The sequence below is a fragment of the Emydura macquarii genome, unplaced genomic scaffold, assembly GCF_026122565.2.
Source record: "Emydura macquarii macquarii isolate MOO-44397 ecotype Brisbane River unplaced genomic scaffold, CSIRO-AGI_Emac_v2 contig_1790, whole genome shotgun sequence".
Taxonomy (NCBI): domain Eukaryota; kingdom Metazoa; phylum Chordata; order Testudines; family Chelidae; genus Emydura; species Emydura macquarii.
The window spans coordinates 15,438,306-15,456,141 of NW_027131927.1; the positions used below are offsets into that span (position 1 = coordinate 15,438,306).

The following is a 17,836-nucleotide window of genomic DNA, read 5'->3' on the forward strand; positions in this document are numbered from 1 at the left end:
TGCTGTACAAAAATCTTAATGGATAGAAACATCGCTGTCCATCTCTATTAACTAACTCTTCTGCTGGAAAAAAACACATCTGAGCAATAAGCAGTTTTGAGTCACAACCAAATATTTAACAGCCCCAAAACTGGTGTGGGATACAGTGTATAATGCTCCTCAGGTCTACCAGCAAGGCCGTTGAAAACACATTTTAGCACCTTGTATTTGAAATAGAAGTGCTCCATTTACTGAAGTTCTAATTGGATGAAAAAGATGTGAATGAACTAGTGGTCTAATTAATTAGAAGGCACTCTATATCCTCCCTTATTATAATGTAAGCTTATTTAAAAATTAAGAACTTTCCATATATGCAATATTGTTTGGATTTTGAGTCTTATGCTGTAAGTGGAAAGTTTGCTTTAACAGACCATGTTTTATTCTTCTAAAATGGGAAGTTTGTAAAGAGCAGCAAGATGGGTGACAATCAACCCCCGAACACAGAACAGGATATACCAAGCCATGAAACCTTCCTCCATTTAGCCGCCTGGAATCAGCCTCCCCTAGATCCTGATGAAGAGGAACTGTTTAATGACTCCCAGCCAAAGGTAGTGCTCTGATCCATAATCCCAGTTACAGGGACTCATAGATGCCAAGGCCAGAAGGGACCATTAGATCATCTAGTCTGATCTGCTGTACATCACTGGCCAGAGAATTTCATCAGTCTCACCCCTTTATTTAGCCTGGTGTCCAGAAAGACGTCCAGTCTTGTTTTGAAGACATAAGGAGTTAAAGAATCCACCACTTCCCTTGGCAGTTTGTTCCAGTGGGTAATCACTCTGTTAAAAATGTATGCCTAATTTATTATTTGAATTTGTTTGACTTCAACTTCCAATCTTTGGGTCGTGTTATGCCTTTCTTCACTAAATTAAAGAGCCTCTGAGGGTATGTCTACACAGCAAAAGAAAATCTCACAGCTAGCCCATGCCAGCTGGCTCGGACTTGGGCTGTGAGGTTGTTTCACTGCTGTGTAGACAGCTGGGCTTGGGGAGGAGCCTGGGACCCTCCCACCTCGCAGGCCCATCCTACGCATTCCTGTCCTACATATTTGGGAGAAGGCTTTAAATTCCCACAAAGGAGGCTAGAGTTCCAGCTCGCTCCCCCAGGAGAGTCACTGAACACCGACCCCAGCAAGCTGAGAGCCAGGTATGGTTTGTGGAGGTCACTGCTCAGGTCATTGTGGGATACTGGGATGGAATTGAGTAGTGGGCTTCTGCCCTCGCTAGTGTAGGGTTTAGAGGGTGTATCCTTCTTCAGGCCCATGAGAAGTTGGGCATTGACTTCTTGTCACCATAGCAGGATAGACAGGGAATGGAGAGAAATGGTCCCTGCATTAATTGGAATGTAGCTATTTCAGGGCTTTGAAGAAAAGGACCCTGAAATGTATTCAGAATTTTATTAGCAGCCAGTGCAGTGAGGAGCAGTGCTGTGATGTTCATACCAGTCAAGAGCCAGGCCACTGCATCCCAGCACCAAGCCTGGATTACTTCCTCTTCTGATTAATTTGGGCGTTCCTACCCTGCAGAAGCCGTTGTTTCCTTCTCAAGTGGAAACAAACAAAATTACCCCATTTCTCCTCGTTCTTACTTAACGGGGTAGAATGGGGGTGGTGGTGGTGGCAGCACTCATCCGAACTCCGCCTACAAAAATGCGCTCACTGTTGTTTGTGCAGCTTTGAGTCCTCTCTTGGGCTTGGTGACACTTGGGCTCATAAATGTATATGACTCTGCTGGGCTCCATGGGCTTGGTGGGGGGAAATGTACATAGTGGTATCTCTCTCAACACCAAAAGGAGCTGTCACTCCCAGTAAATGACACAGATTTGTAATCCTCCCTCCTCTTTGTTACATGCCATGAAAAAAGAGAAATAATTAACAATGTCAACATTTAAATCATCATCACTGGACATCTGTGTTAACCTCTCATTGAGTTGAGTCAGGCATGAGGATTGTTCCAGGCTCTCTGAAGACTCTCATAGATGTTGCTGCATCAGTTACGATTTCAAAGAAAACCTCAAAATATTAATTAGTGTAACAGCTAGGGACTGACTTTTTTTTTTTTTAAACGAACACTGAGATTCTGAAGAACAGCCTAATAGCTTCAATGGTGTGCTGTACTGCCATTTCCTCGCCCATTCCAAGCCCTGCTTCCTGCTGTTGCTCTATTGGACTTTCTGTTCACTGGAGTCATTTTAAAAACACACACCTTTTCTTTATAGTGTTTTGAGCCTTACAATAATGTAACATCTATTTTCATTCCTCCAAATCAGCATGATTCTTATTGTACAGTTTAAGTGTGGAATAATCCATTTTATTAGTGTAGTATTGTGTATTATATGCTATACTTATCTCCTTCCAGACTCAGCCTACAAAGAGGAAGTTACCAGAATGGTTTGGAACTTCAAAGGGAATTGATTCTTCAGTTACTACTGGCAAGAAATCCAAAGTAGGAGCAAAAAAAGGTCTTTTTGGTTGAACTTGAGAAGCTCAGAGATACCATATATATAAACATTCTGGCTCTACTGTCATTCAGAATCGAGTGGCAAGCACTACATTAGAGATGGTTTATTTTTAGTATCCAGAATAACTCGCATTCTGAAGTGCACGTTCATTTGTTCACATCTGAAACTGTGAGTGAGCTTGGGCTGGAACTAGAGCCCCTAAATTCTTGAACTTGTCAGTGTGTGGGAAGAGATCCCATCAAGATCTTGAATTCAAGTACATAAAGAACTAACCCAAAGGTTAAATTAGGTCATCTTGTTTATAGAGACTGTTTGCTACTTTCAGTATTAGGATCAAACTTTTCAAACTCTTTACTGTGTCAGTTTATTATATGTTAGTAGATTTCATTTATTACCATCTAAAAGTGAAAATTTGGGCAACTTCTGTGAAGTCCTTTCCAGACTGCCTCAGATGCTTATTGTGTTCGTGGAGAAAGTAAATGAACATGTTCATCTCCATAGTCTCATCAGTTGGCACTGAGTTTATGATGTAGGTGCTACATTTTTACAATGCTTTTGTTTTAAGGATGGTAGAAAGCATAGAAGAATGTAGAATATGGGGGAATCTCAGAGCAGCTTCATAACATTTATTAATTTTGTGGCTATTTTGCTGCTAATGTATACTGAATATATGTCAGCTCAGCATTCTGCATCCACTAACAGTAGATCTGCTCTGATCTGATAATACCATGTGGTATATCTGCTGTAAGATGTACTGTATGGAACCCACTATATTGCTAGTTGATTCTGAAAAATTGATATGGAAAAATATGACTCTTTTAAAATGCCATTATGCACTTTGTACTTGCACTTTGGTTTCCTTTTTATAATAAAATGCTGCATAATGATACTTAAAGTACATAGTTTATTGTTCATTTCCGTAATCCTGTTCATTTACCTTTGTTTGAGAAATCAAACTTGTTTGTAATTCCAAACATCAGTTATAGGAGATGGAATTGCAATTTCTAAAATGTATAGATAGCATGGGTTGGATTTTTTTTTTTTGCATGAGGGATCAATAGAAGTTAAAAATTAATTTGAAATGTAATATCAAAAATCAACCAGCGTAGACCTACAGCAGTAAGTTAATTACCCACCAGACACAGTACAAGATATAGGAATATGTTTCATAGCATTGAGGAAAGCAAAACTTAGCCCAAAGGAACAAAAGAGTATCATGCTGTTCTGGGGGAGGAGTGTGTCAGCCTAAAAAACCAAAAGGGAAGTGAGATATCATGTGATCTGGTAAAGACCTCTCATAGGAGAATAAACAAGAGCAGCAGTCTTTTCTCAATCTCGGGGCAGGGGGTCGTCCAGGTGAAGGTGGCTGGGGCTCAGCAGGGGGAGTGTGGGGGTGGAGAGGCTATGAATGCTGCAGTAGCTCACGCTGCACTCTAGTAACGCTGAGGCTGTTAACAGTGCTTGAGGCATTTACACTTGGTACGTTTGACGAGAGCCAAATACAAAACTCACAACCAATTTGCAGTTTGCGCCCAGCTTTTCAATAGTTTGCCCTGAGGTTGGCATTCAGTTTCACACTCTTGAGCGACTACAGGCCGGCAGCGTTGCCTTCAAGCGCGGGAGTCTTTTTCACGCTCAACCGCACAGAGGCTGGCAGCCTGGCAGACCCCCCCCCCCCCCGTGGCCCTGCTCCGTCCCTCACAGTCTCGTCTAGGTAACGGTGCTCTTCTTCCCTTAGCGCTTCTGGTCTCCTCACCCCATCGGCCATCTCCGGGCTGCTTCACCAAACGCATGCCTGCCACCTCCAAGGCCGCTGGCCAGCCGTACGTGCTGCACCAGTCGGTGCCCAGAACCGGCTGCTGCCTGCGGCTGGGCTGCTTTTCTTCCGCCGGCCTTGCTGTTCCGCGCGGCGGGGGCGGGCTACGCTTACTTTACTGGCCTACGGTGAGCACAGACGTAGCTGCTGCCGCTGCCATCGCCCCCCCCGCAGACTTCCCGTTTGCTGCACCCCTGCGCTAGCTTCTCTGGCGGCCTTTCACCCTATTACGCCCCATGGCGAAGGATTTCACCTGCTCCCCGGGGCAGGCGGCTGGGGGATTCCACTCCTCGCCCCGCGGCCCCCTCCGGGCTCGCCCTTGCGCAGTCGCCTGCATCACGTGGCACAGCCGCCGGGCCTTCCGGCGCGCGCCGCGCCCGAGGGGAGGGAGGAGGAGGCGGCCGGCACCGCCCCTCCCCGCGCTCCAATGTTGCTGTGGTAACCGAGTCTCGCGCCACGTGACGTCCAGTGGCGAAGGCGGGCCACTCTGGGCGGGCTGTGAAGTACGTCAGCGGCGCCAGCGCTCGGCGCCCGCTCAGCTCGCGCGAGCTGGGTTGTCTTCGGCCGTGCGGGGCATGACGGGACGGGGAGGTGCGCGCGGTGGGCGCGGCTGGGCCAATAGGACGGTAGCGGGGATTGGAGACTGCTGGTGCTGCGTGCGTCCGCTTCCTGTCTGCTCCCCGGTGGTGCCCCCCGCGTCGGGGCGGCCTCGCTCGCGGGTGAGTTGTTCTTGTGCGCGAGCGGGGCGGTTGGAGGCCGAGCGGGGCAGCCAGGGAACGTGAGGACTCCACCGCTCCCCCCTCACAGAGCTGCGTGTGGGCAGGGGGTACCCCCGCCTCCCCCCCTACAGAGCTGCATGTGGGCATGGGGTTAACTCCCCCCCCCCCCGAGCTGCATGGCCTGGGGGGTAACTCTGCCCTCTACGGAGGGATTCCCGTCTCCTCTGGCTCCCCCCAGAGCTGCATGTGGGCAGAGGGGTACCCCTGCCTCCCCCCCCCCCCCCCCCGAGCTACCTGGGCCAGGGAGGGATTCCCTCTCTCCTCTCGCTCCCCACAGAACTGCCTGGGCCAGGGAGGCGGGCTGATTCTCTTCTCTTCCCGACTCCCCACACACACACAGGAGCGTGGGCCGGAGGGGACCCATTGCTTCCTACTCTTTTCACAGGCACAGATGTGTGGGCCACAGTGGATCTCTTCTCTCTCACACGGAGGGGAGTGGAGCAGCAGAGGGAAACCTCCCTTCCCCTCCCCACAGCTGTATGTTCCTCCTCACCGTCTGCCCCCTGCATGGGCCCAAGGGCATCTCCTTCCCCCCCCCCCCCCCTCCCCAAACTCACAGACATAACCACCTGTTGTGCAGAACCGGTCCTAGCATAGTTGCAAATGAGTGAATGGGGAAGCTCTCTCTGAACCTGTTGCTGTAGACATCTCTACTGTTCTAACTGCAAAACACAGCAGGGCGCAGGGGCTTGCTGCTTATTTCCAAGTGTCACTCAAACATCTCAGTGGACAGTCGTGTAGGATTCCTACCCAAGGCCCTCACTCAGTCCATGGCCTTCTTACTGTCATGCTGACTTGGATTTTAAACATGTATTTCTTGTGCCTTGTCCTCTATGAGACACCCCCATGGCCACGCATTCCAGGGGGACCTGACAGATGGACTTGATGGTTGGCCTTGTTAATGCACAAATAAAAAACAAACTCAAAAATAAATTGAAGACAACTAATCTGCTCTTTCTGTTAATTCTGAATGTTTGTAACATAGTAGGAAGAAAATAAAAAGAGAATTCAGACAACTGATTAAACTGATGATGTCCTTTGTAAATATCCGTGAGCACTAGAAAGTATGAAACAAGGAATGAAGGCAGTCCTCACCTGTATTCAGTGTTTCTGTCCCTATCCACGCCGTGTAATCTCTAGTGTAAAGTCAGGGCACTTATGTGATGATAATGCATCTCATTGACATCTTGAGCCCTATTGGGGGTCTTGGTGGTTTGGACTGGAACTTGGGCATCTAGTAACGTCTTCCATCTACAAATTTTAAGAAGGCCAGGGACCCCCCCTCTGCGTGCATATACACAGCTGTGTGGGCCAGAGGGAACCCCTTGCCCCTCACACACAGCTATGTGGCCAGAGGGGAATACAAATACATACATCAAAAATCTATGCATCCACAGGTGGCCCAAGCAATGTATAGATAGTAAGTTGCTAATATAGTTGTAAAATATTCTTTGCCTTTTGTAAAGGTCGTATAACGGGCAGTAGCAGATGCACAGTACTTTTCTTTGGTTGTAAATAGGGCTGTCAATCAATTGCAGTTAACTCAAGCCATTAACTCAAAACAAATTAAGTCGATTAAAAAAATTAAACACAATTAATTGCAGTTTTATTTGCACTGTTAATAATAGAATACCAGTTTGAATTTATTATAAATATTTTGAGTGTTTTTCAACATTTTCAAATACATCAATTTCAATTACAACACCAAATACAAAGTGTATAGTGCTTACTTTATATTATTTTTTATTACAAATATTTGCACTGTAAAAAAGATAAACAAAAGAAATAGTATTAGAAATAAGAAGCGGACAGTATTATTATTTCCTGTAAATGCAAACAAACTTGTTTGTCTTAGCAATTGGCTAAACAAAGAAGTAGGACTGAGTGGACCTGTAGGCTCTAAAGTTTTACATTGTTTTATTTTTGAGTGCAGTTATGTAAAAAGAAATTCTACATTTGTGAGTTTCACTTTCACGATAAAGAGATTGCATGACAGTATTTGTATGAGATGAATTGAAAAAACAATTTTTATCTCTTTATAGTGTAAATATTTCTTATAAAAATAATAGTGAGCACTATACACTTTGTATTCTGTGTTATAATTGAAATCAATATACTTAAAAATGTAGAAAACATCCAAAATATTTAAATAAATGGTATTCTGTTGTTTAACAGTGCGATTAAAACTGCGATCAATTGCAATTCTTTTTTTTAATGGTTTGGCAGCCCTAGTTGTGAATTCATTTCTTGTTAAGGGAAGGCAAATTGAAGAACATCCTGTGAGTGTGTAAGTGGTACATGCCCGGTGGGAGGGTGCTGCTTCCTAAAGTCAGGGGGCTTAGGCTTGTGAGCTACTTAATACTATTATTTGTATTCCCATAGGGCTTAGGAACCCTGATCATGGACCAGGACGCTGTTGTGCTACGTGCTGTACAAACAGAATAAAAAACAATCTGTGCCCCAAAGAGCTCACTTAGGAACAGAGCAGAGCAAAGCAATTTAAATAATCAACTTTAATAACAATTTAAATCACCAAGCAGGAAACCTTGGTTTAAATCATCAATTTTAATTGTCTTTTCCATTTGTACTTTTTGTTATTTTCCTTAAAAAAAAGCTGATTTTCCCTATAGACTAAATTTGGTAGTGCTTTTTGCTAGCGTAGGAGGGTATGGTATAGCTTAATTTACATTTATTCAGATTTTTAATTTTTACATTTTTGATTGTTAGAAAATGATGAATGATACATTTGTTGTTTACCAGATAATGATTAGTTTTTTAGTTGTGATTTGTGTCAATCTCGATTTGGATGGAAATTCAAATTAAATTAAAATAGTTTAAAATGCTGTTTCAATTTAACGCATCTTAAAAGTGCTGAATTCATAAGAAATTTTTTATCAAAGTTTATCAAAACATGTTTTATGTTTAAAAGTAACTAATTTATTAAACAAAGGAAGTGTTATCTGTAATTAATTAATTGAACTGATTGGTTCTGGTCACCATGTCCCTAGAAATTTTAGGACTAGTAGATCTCTCATCTTCTCTCACCTAATTTTTATTCATAGATTGGAAGAGGAAAACAAGCTTTCCTGTCTTTTCAATTCCAATTTGGTTTATTAATTTTGAATAAACTAGTCATTGAACTGAACTAGTTGAATAAACTGAAATGAAGTAATATTCTTTTTGTAGCTGCTGTCAAAAACTGATTTAGCACTTCAGCAAACTCTGGTTCCGGGTGCTAAGCCAGTGACTTCCACCAGTTCAGTGGTTTGACTTTCTTTAAAACATTTTCTGCTTAAAATTATTTTTGGTATTTAATTTAAATGATTGTGATAAGTTTATGTCTTAATGTAGATTGTCAATTTCAAATGTAATTTCAAATAGGTTTATTTTTTTTAAATATTAATTTAAATTTTAAAAAATATAAAAAATATTTTTATTTTCTTGGTTTTCTGGCTTTTTGAATGACTTTTCTGCTAAAGTTTTTCTTTACGTTATTGATACATAGGTAACAATGTTTGAGAATATCTTTTGTTTAGGGCATTTTCTTTGAAAGACAGTGATTCTCTCATACTCAGAATGTCTGCATTGCCTTTCCAGGTCTTGGAATCTGTGACAGAATCTATGCAGATTTTTATAATGTGTGCATGGAAACTGACGGATTGACTCATTTAGGGTCTAGGAATCACACAGGATGGCACAGATACACACTTTAGGAGGCTTGCATATACTGTCATTTATACCTAAATAACACCACAAAACTAGTAGACACCACTAGAATAAGATTACATTTGGAGTTTTTACAGTTTCTGATATATGAACAAGAAAATGTAAAAACTTTGAAAACCTAATCTCACAAATAATTTATTCAGTTTGCGTAATATATTCCGAGACTAGAAGGGCTATTGTGATCATTTAGTCTGATCTCCTGGATAAGACATGCCATAGAACTTCTCTAAAGTAATTCCTAAAGCACATCTTTCAGAAAAACATCCAATCTCGATTTAAAAATTGTCAGTGGTGAAGAATCCACCACAACTCTTGGTAAATTTTTCCAATGATTAATTACTCTCACTGTAACAAATGTATGCCTTATTTCCAGTCTGACTTTGTCTAGCTTCAGTTTCAAGCCACTGGGTATTGTTATAACTTTCTCTTCTAGACTGAAAATCCCATTATCAAATATTTGTTCCTCATGTAGATACTTAGACTGTTTTGAAGTCAAAACTTCTCTTTGTTAAGCTAAATAGATTGAGCCCCTTAAGTCTCTTACTATAAGTAATGTTTTCTAATGTTTTAATTGTTCTCATGGCTCTTCTATGAACCCTCTCAAAGGACCTCATTAGCCCTTTGGGCTGCAGCATCTCACTGGAGCTCATGTGCAGCAACATCCCAAAATCTTTTTCAGAATCACTGCTCCCCAGAATAGAGTCCACTATTGCATAAATATAATCTATGGTCTTTGTTCCTGATGTATGCATTTACATTTTGCCATATTAAAACACACATTGTTTATTTGCACCTATCTTACCAAGCAATCCAGATCACTTTGAATCAGTGGCCTGTCCTCTTCATTATTTACCACTTCCCCAATTTTTGAGTCATCTGCAAACTTTATCAGTGATGATTTTATATTTTCTTTTAGGCTGCTCATGAAAATGTTGAATAGCATAGGACAAGATCTGATCCCTGCAGGATCCCACTAGAATCACATTTGTTTGATGATTCCTCATTTATTATTACATTTTGAGACCTATCAGCAAACTTTTAACGTATGCCATGTTAAAAAACTAGAAAATTATAAAATAAATCAAAATGTCCTGCAGTACCAATTTAAATGCTTTACAGAAGTCTAAGTATGTTACATCAGCACTATTATCTTTATAAATCAAACTTGTAATCTCATCAGAAAAAGATATCAAGTTAGTTCGACAAGATCTGTTTTCCACAAACCCATGTTGATTGGCATTGACTATAGTATTCTCTTTTAATTCTTTATTAATTGAATCCTATATCAGCTGCTCCATTATCTTGTCTGGGGTCAATGTTAGGCTGACAGATCTATAATTACCTGAGTCATCCCACTTACCCTTTTAAGATATTGTCATGACAATTGCTTTTTTTCTTGTCTTTTGGAAAATCCTTGGTGTTTCAAGACTTATTAAAAAATCAACATTAAGAGTTCAGTAAGTTCCTGATCCATCTCTTAAAATTCTTGGGTGCAAGTTATCCAGATCTGCTCATTTTAAAATATTTAAAATTGGTAACTTCTGTTTAACATCCTCTTGAGATACTGATGGAAAGGAAAGAGTGTTATCATATGATATGACTACATCTATTTCCCCCCACAAATACAGAGCAGATATATTTAATGAATACATCTCTCTCTTCTGCATTAGTATTGATAATTCTATCATTTTTATAGTCACCATAATAGAGGCTCAAGTTAAATGTATATCCCCAATTAGAAAATATAGTAAGAGAACCAAAAAAATTGCCACCATGGCTAAACAGTAAACAAGAAATGGTTGGAGGCAAAAAGGCATCCATTAAAAATTGGAAGTCAAATCCTAACGAGGAAGATAGAAAGGAGCATGAATTCTGGCAAGTCGTGTAAAAGTATAATTAGGCAGGCCAAAAATGAATACGAAAAGCAACTAGTAAAACACTGAAAAACTAACAGCAAAAAATGTAAGCATATCAGAAGCAGGAAACAGTGGCCAAACAGTCAGTGGGGCAACTGGGCGATCAAGGTGCTAAAGGAGCACTCAAGGTAGATAAGGCCCATTGCAAAGAATTAATTTAGTTTCTCATCGGTATTCACTGCAGAGGATGTGAGGGAGAGTCCCACACCTGAGCCATTCTTTTTAGGTGACAGATCTGAGGAACTGTCCCAGACTGAGATGTCGGTAGAGGAGGTTTTGGAATAAATTGATAAATTAAATAGTAATAAGTCACCAGGAATTATAGGAATTAGCCCATCATTTGTGAAAGAAATCACATAGGTAATAGCAGAATTACTCACTGTGATATGTAACCTGTCACTTAAATCAGCCTCTGTACCCGAGGGTATTCACCCAATAATTCTGAAGGAACTCAAATATGATACTGCAGAATAACAACTGATTTATGTAACCTGTCACTTAAATCAGCCTCTGTACTAGAGGACTGGCAGATAGCTAATGTGATGCTGATTTTTAAAAAAGGTGATCCTGGAAATTACAGGCCGGTAAACCGAACTTCAGTACCTGATAAATATGTTGAAACTATAGTAAAGAAGTATATCAGACACAGATGACCATGATATGTGGGGGAAAATTCAACACGACTTTTGTAAAGGGAAATCAAGGCTCAGTAGCCTATTAAAATTCTACGAGAGGGTCAACAAACATGGACAAGGGTGATTCAGTGGATGTAGCATGCCTGGACTTTCAGAAAGCTTTTGCCAAGGTCCCTGACCAAAGCCTCTTAAGCAAAGTAAGAAGTCATGGGAAAAGAGGGAAGGTTCTCTCATGGATCAGTAACTGCTTAAAAGACAGGAAACAAAGGGTAGAAATAAATGGACAGTTTTCACAGTGGAGAGAAGTAAATAGTGTTATCCCTCTGGGATCAGTACAGGGAGCAGTACTGTTCAACGTATTCATAAAGAGTCTAGAAAAGGGTAAACAGTGAGGTGGCAAAATTTGCATAAAATGTTAAATTACTCAGGATAGTTAAGTCCAAAGCAGAATGCAGGAGTTACAAAGGGATCTCAAAAAACTGGATGACTGGGTAACAAAATGCAGATGGAATTCAATGTTAATAAATGCAGAGTAATGGACATTGGAAAACATAATCCCAGTTATACATACAGAATGATATGGTCTAAATTAGCTGTTACCACTCAAGAAAGAGATCTTGGAGTCCTTGTGGATAGTTCTCTGAAAATATCTGCCTAATGTGCAGAGGTAGTCAAAAAAGCTAACAATGTTAGGAACCATTAGGAAAGGGATAGATAATCAGACAGTAAATGTCATAATGCCAATGTATAAATCCATGGTACACCCACGCCTTGAAAACTGCATGCAGTTCTTTTTTCCCCATCTCAAAAAAGATGTATTAGAATTGGAAAAGTAACAAAGAACAGCAGCAAAAATTATCAAGGGTATGGAACAGCTTCTTTATGAGGAGAGATTAAAAAGACTGGGACTTCTCAGCTTGGAAAAGAGATGACATGAGAGATATCATAAAGGTTTGTAAAGTCATGAACCGTGTGGAGAAAGTGAATAAGAAAGTGTTATTTACTCCTTCCATTAACACAAGAATCATGGCTCACCCGATGAAATTAATAGGTAGTAAGTTTAAAACAAACATAAGGATATACTACTTCACACAGCGCATAGTCATCCTGTGGAACTCATTGCTAGGGATGTTGTGAAGGCCAAAAGTATAACTGTTCAAAAAAGAATCAATTAGTTCAATGGCTGTTAGCCAAGATAGTCAGGGATGCAACCCCATGCTCTGAGTGTCTCTAGGCTGAGACTGCGAGAAGGTAGGAGTGGATGACAGGTGATGGATCACTTGATAGTTGTCCTGCTCTGTTCATTTTCTCTGAAGCATCTGGCACTGGTGACTGTTGGACAACAGGATACTGGGTTACCTGGACCATTGGTCTGACCCAGTATGGTCATTTTTATGTTATGTTCCCCTAGTAATGGACCAATGGCATTGTCAAGATTCTTTTCCTTCCTGATAATGCTTAAAAAATCTCCTTCTTGTTGTCCTTAACTCAGCTGGCCATAGATTTCTTGTTGTGTCCCTCTGCATCACTTATCAATTTTCTGCAGTTCCTAACTTCTGATTTATATTCATTACTATCAATTTCCCCTTTCTTATATATTATTGGTTGGTTTGTTTGTTTGTTTGTTTTTTTAATTGTCTTACCTCCCATCTAAACCTGATCAGTTTTTTAACAAATACAGCTGCCTTCCTGGATTTTTGCTTTTTGGGCATCTAGTAAGATGTTCTTAAAAAATTCCCAATTATCATTCACATTTTTCTGATTAAAGTCATCCTCCCAGCTCATTTGTCTCAGGTGTTCTGATGTTCCAGAATGAAACAAAAAGATTGAAACACCATACTGCCAGAAGTCCTCTAGGATTAGAAATAAAAGGTGCTGTTCTCAGTGAATTAGTTTAGTAGTTGTTCATTATTTGTTTTGCAGTAGAGTTTAAGAACCCCAATTTTCCCAAAATTAGTATGAGGCAGTAGTGCAAAAATCAGGGAAAGTTTTATGGAAAACTAGCCTCAGAGGTAACTGGGGAGAGACTAGTATCCTTATCCAAGCATCCAGTGTTACAGCTGAGGTTATTAAAATAGCAAGATTGTGAAAAAATCGAATTTACTTTTCACCACGTATACTTACTATATAGATTTCTTTGAGTCTGGATAGTGAATGTCACTTTTACTTTTGTTTAGTCAGTTTTGTTTTTTCTCCTGCAATAACACAACACTACAATATATGAATTGTAAACAAATCCAAATAAAATGTTTCAATTGAATTATAAAGATCACAAAAATTGTTTTATTGATATTGTATTTAGAAAAACTTTTGTTTTGTGCAAAGCCTAAAATTCAATGTCAAACTAGTAGATGTTATCTGTTTTTGTTTTGTGTTTTGTTTTTTGCATATTTATAAACACAATTACTAAGAATTACCTCAGAAAATCATGCAATAATGTATTAGCTTTTAAAATTCTTGTTTTGAAGAATAACATCTTGTTACATTTGAAATTGCATTTGAGAGGTACCCCTCTTTCTGTATATAACCTTTCAAGAATAGACATTTTAAAGTCCATAAATAAGGGAATTTATAATCAAATACAAAAATTCTGTACAGTTTAGATACCATACTGATGGTTTTTATTTTTATTTTCCATATTCCTTTTTCTTGTGACAGAATTATGGATCCCAGCCTGCTAAGAGAACGAGAGCTATTCAAAAAACGAGCACTCTCCACGCCTGCTGTAGAAAAGCGTACAGCACCCTCTTCTGATTCAACATCTTCCAAAAAGAAAAAATCAAAAGGAGAGCATGGTGGATCATCAAGCTCAAAACAAAATACAGGTTGGTGAAAGTATCTCTGATCATTTCCTTCCGTATGTGCACACACCCTATTGGGGCAGTCTTTTAGTAAACTTCCTGTGTGGCCAGAGCCATTCTCTAAAGGTATCATCCTCTAGAAGTCTTATTCTTGGGTCTTAGCTCCTGCGCATGAGAATGCAGAAACTTCTACAACTTTTAAAGAATTTTGACTCTTGAGGATGGAGGTAGAGTGTGGGTCAGGCCCTCTGGTGTAAGTGACATGTTATCCTCTGGATGGTGTAAATGCTGGCCTCTGAACTTTGCAGCCAATTTATACTTGACCCTGCTTCATGAAGAAGTTCTTGGTGTGCTATGGTTGTGCGCCATTCCAGCTCTTTCTGTTGTAAGCTTTTCAGTATTTTCCTGCCTTTCCACCCTGTCTTTCCTTTTATCTAGGCTTTTATATTGGTGCCCATCACTGTACCATCTCAGGCCTGGTCTACACTTAAAACTTAGATTGACATAGCTACGGCTCTCCTGAGCTGATATAAACCCTCAGTGTAGTCAGTATAGTGTTCCTTTATAGTATGGGGTTACAGCTGCATAGCTACGGTGCCCCAGCTATGCTGCTGTAGCCCCCATAATATAGACAGACCTTGAATGTCTTCCAAGAATAAAGTCAATAATAAAGTGATCTCTCTCTCCCTTTCTTGCCAACAGGCAGGCTAAGATTTTTTTAAAATTGAAAAGTTTAAGCTTGTGGAAAGAGCTGGGTTTGATATTTTGCTTTGTATGCCATAAGGTTAGAGGTCATTCTTGTTTTGTCTGGCAGCAAGTCTTGATCTATTAACCTGGGAAGGTTCTGTAACCTGTAGTCATAAGTTGCTTTCTATTGGCCAGTAGTTTCATGGGAATCAGAAAGAGAGGGACTGATGGTGTCTCACTAGCTAAGACCAGTTCCATGCAGAGTTTTGAAAGGCAAGTCATATACCTTAAACCTGGGGTAGTCAATTATTTTTTGTCACAGTCCAAATTTCTTAGTCAAGGTATAGTCAAGGTCCAGACTCCAGAGAAGAAAATTAAAAAAATAATAATGATGATAATAAGTAAATACAAAAATTTTGGGCTCCATTCAAAAGCGTTTGGTGGTCCAGATTTGGCCCACAGTCTGCCTATTGACTACTCCTGCCTTAAATTGACTTTTATGCTCAGTGAAGAGCTAGCAGAGAGCAATGAATAGAAGTGATGTGTTCCTTGTGACCTGTGTTGCTGAGCGCACGGACTGCTGTATTCCAAGTCAATTTGAGAGGTTGCCTAAGGCCTTTACCTCAATCCTCTAGTGCAGCTCTGCAGCATATTATCGATTGTTTTGGTGCTCTAGCATTCTGGCGTGCTTCTCTGCTGCTTATTTTTCAATCTGAGTGCATTCTCAACCCATCAGCTTCTGCCTCAATCTTTCTCACTGATTTTCTGTATTTTCTTGATGCATCCTATATCTGTTGCAGGAAAGTTTTTGAAGGAAGAAGAAAGAGACTACTCAGTGATTTTGAGACATATCTGTATGTCAAAACTATGTCAGTGGCAGATGACAGTATGTTCTATCTCCCTACGAATTGACCATACTAATCAGAATATCAGAGTTGGCTGCAAATGTCATCCTGTGCCTGAAAGAAAAATGCAGCATGCGTCTGAACCCTCCTTTAGACACCTCCAGGGGACACTTGCGCCCTGGGAATGTTACTGTTGGCACAGGAAGCTGTGGCCTTGATGCTGCCACCCCAGCGCTCTTGCTCTGGTGGCTCTGGCATAGTCAGTGTTGATACTTACACTGAAGCTCTAAAATGTTGCATATTCCCAAAGGGTTAGCAGTTATACCCAGCAGGGGAAGATGCACACACCTTACCATTGCCACAACTACTGTACACCAAACACCAGGATCTTAACTTTTCCCCAGTAAAGATGCCAGCCTTCCATTATCCCCTTTAACCACTGTCCTACACATACTCTTTACCATCCTACCCTCTCTCCGCCTAACCAACTACTGTACCAAACATCCACAAATACTAATGTTTGATAAGCATAATCTGGGAAAGGAGTGTGTTTGCAAAAGGGCAAAGAGTTTAAGTTGTGGTACATGGTCTGTAGTGTGGGGTAGTTGTGTTAACAATGAAGTGTATGCCTTACTTCTGTGTATTCTTCTGTGGATTTGAATCATGTATGTTGTGTGTAATTGCATAGCAGTGTTTTGTTCATTAGGTCGAAACAACTCATTGGAAAGGTATTTCCTCTTTTATGTCACTGTGAAATCCAGCCAATATCAGATATGTTCAATGCTGCTACTGTGTGTCCTAAAAGGAATGAATTTGGTCTGATTCTCATTCTCAGGGAACAGTTGTTTTGGATGTCTTTTTGTCAGTTCAAGCTCAGTATGTCTAAAACAGCTTTAAGTATTCCCATCCCCCAAGTTCTTCCTCACTGCCTCCTTTCTCAGTCACTGTGGACAGCACCACCATCCTGCCTGTCACTCAGGGCCTGTAACCTGGTGGTCATCTTTGACTCGAACCTCTTTCTAGGCCCTTACGTCCAGGGTATATCTAAATCTTGCCATTTCTTTCTGAGTAATATTTTAATATATGTCCTTTTCTACCCATCCACATAGCTAAAATTCTCGTCCAGGCTCTCACCATCTTTCATCTTGATTACTGCAATATCCTTCTGTGACATATCATGGTACAATCCAGACTAATAAGTAGCCGTGTCACCTTGCCCTTGAACCTGGTGTGCCCTTTCCAGTGCTTTACTGCTGTAGCCTCCAGCTTGGACAGTTTACAAACAGCCTCCAGCTGTCACTCCCAGCTATGTCTATGTGTGTGTGTTGCAGCCAGCAGCCACATCTTATCTCTTACCAACCTGGGCTATACTGCAGGGTGACTCTAACACACTCCCAATTTTAGATTTCCCCCCAGAAGTGTATGTCCTGTATTGCCCAGACTTCTCCTGGACAGTACAAGTTTATATCAAGTCTTTATATCAAGTCTTTAATACAAATACTATGCATACAACTTGCTGCTCCAAATTGAGTGTCCCAAACACTTCAATTTAAACGCACTGGATTAAATCAAACTATAAAACAAGTTGATTAACTACAAAGAGATTTTTAACTGAGTACAAGCAATGAAGCATAAAAGTCAGAAATGGTTACAAGAAAATAAAGTTCAAATGCAACTGGTGTCTAACTTAACAAACTATGTTGAATTCAAAGCAAATTTTTCTCACCACATGTTTTCAACAGTTCTACGGACCAAACTTCTTAGGTGAGGATCCCTTCTCGCAGAATCCAATGAATGCTTCCTTTGTTGCTTCAGGTGCCGTGAATGCGATGGGGAGGGAGAGCAAGAAGGGTGCCTTGGGGTGTTTCCCCCTTCTTTTTTTATAGTTTCAGCCACCCCCCCCAAAAAATATTTCCAACTGGGTATCAGCTAAATTAATAAAGTACTGGGTTGAGTGGAGTATACAGATTGCAGTGTCTCACTTCTCCAATGCATCTGCCTCCTTTCTAATATTCTTTATTAGAAAACAATGGCTTGTTGCTTGTATCTTGCAGCTCATATTCCCAACCAGCTCCATTTACCGTGTACACCAGTGGATAATCTGAGCCTGGCATCCTATACAGTGGAGATTT

At 40.7% G+C, this 17,836-nt stretch overlaps 2 protein-coding genes across 5 annotated transcripts in view; both read left to right on the forward strand.

Annotated features, from left to right (window-relative positions):
* Positions 1-3,394, forward strand: part of WRN (WRN RecQ like helicase) — a 127,844-nt gene extending 124,450 nt beyond the window's left edge. For 3 of the 4 annotated variants that reach the window (XM_067556962.1, XM_067556963.1, XM_067556964.1), the window contains 2 exons: positions 438-587; positions 2,397-3,394. In XM_067556962.1, the coding sequence (XP_067413063.1) occupies positions 438-587; positions 2,397-2,513 (267 nt within the window). In that variant the 3' untranslated portion in view covers positions 2,514-3,394. The remainder of the gene's footprint in view (positions 1-437; positions 588-2,396) is intronic. The other variant, XM_067556965.1, reaches the window with a different exon arrangement.
* Positions 3,395-4,914: 1,520 nt separating this feature from the next.
* Positions 4,915-17,836, forward strand: part of GTF2E2 (general transcription factor IIE subunit 2) — a 77,169-nt gene continuing 64,247 nt past the window's right edge. The window contains exons 1-2 of the mRNA XM_067556967.1: positions 4,915-5,034; positions 14,030-14,196. Coding sequence (XP_067413068.1) covers positions 14,034-14,196 — 163 coding nt within the window. The 5' untranslated portion in view covers positions 4,915-5,034; positions 14,030-14,033. The remainder of the gene's footprint in view (positions 5,035-14,029; positions 14,197-17,836) is intronic.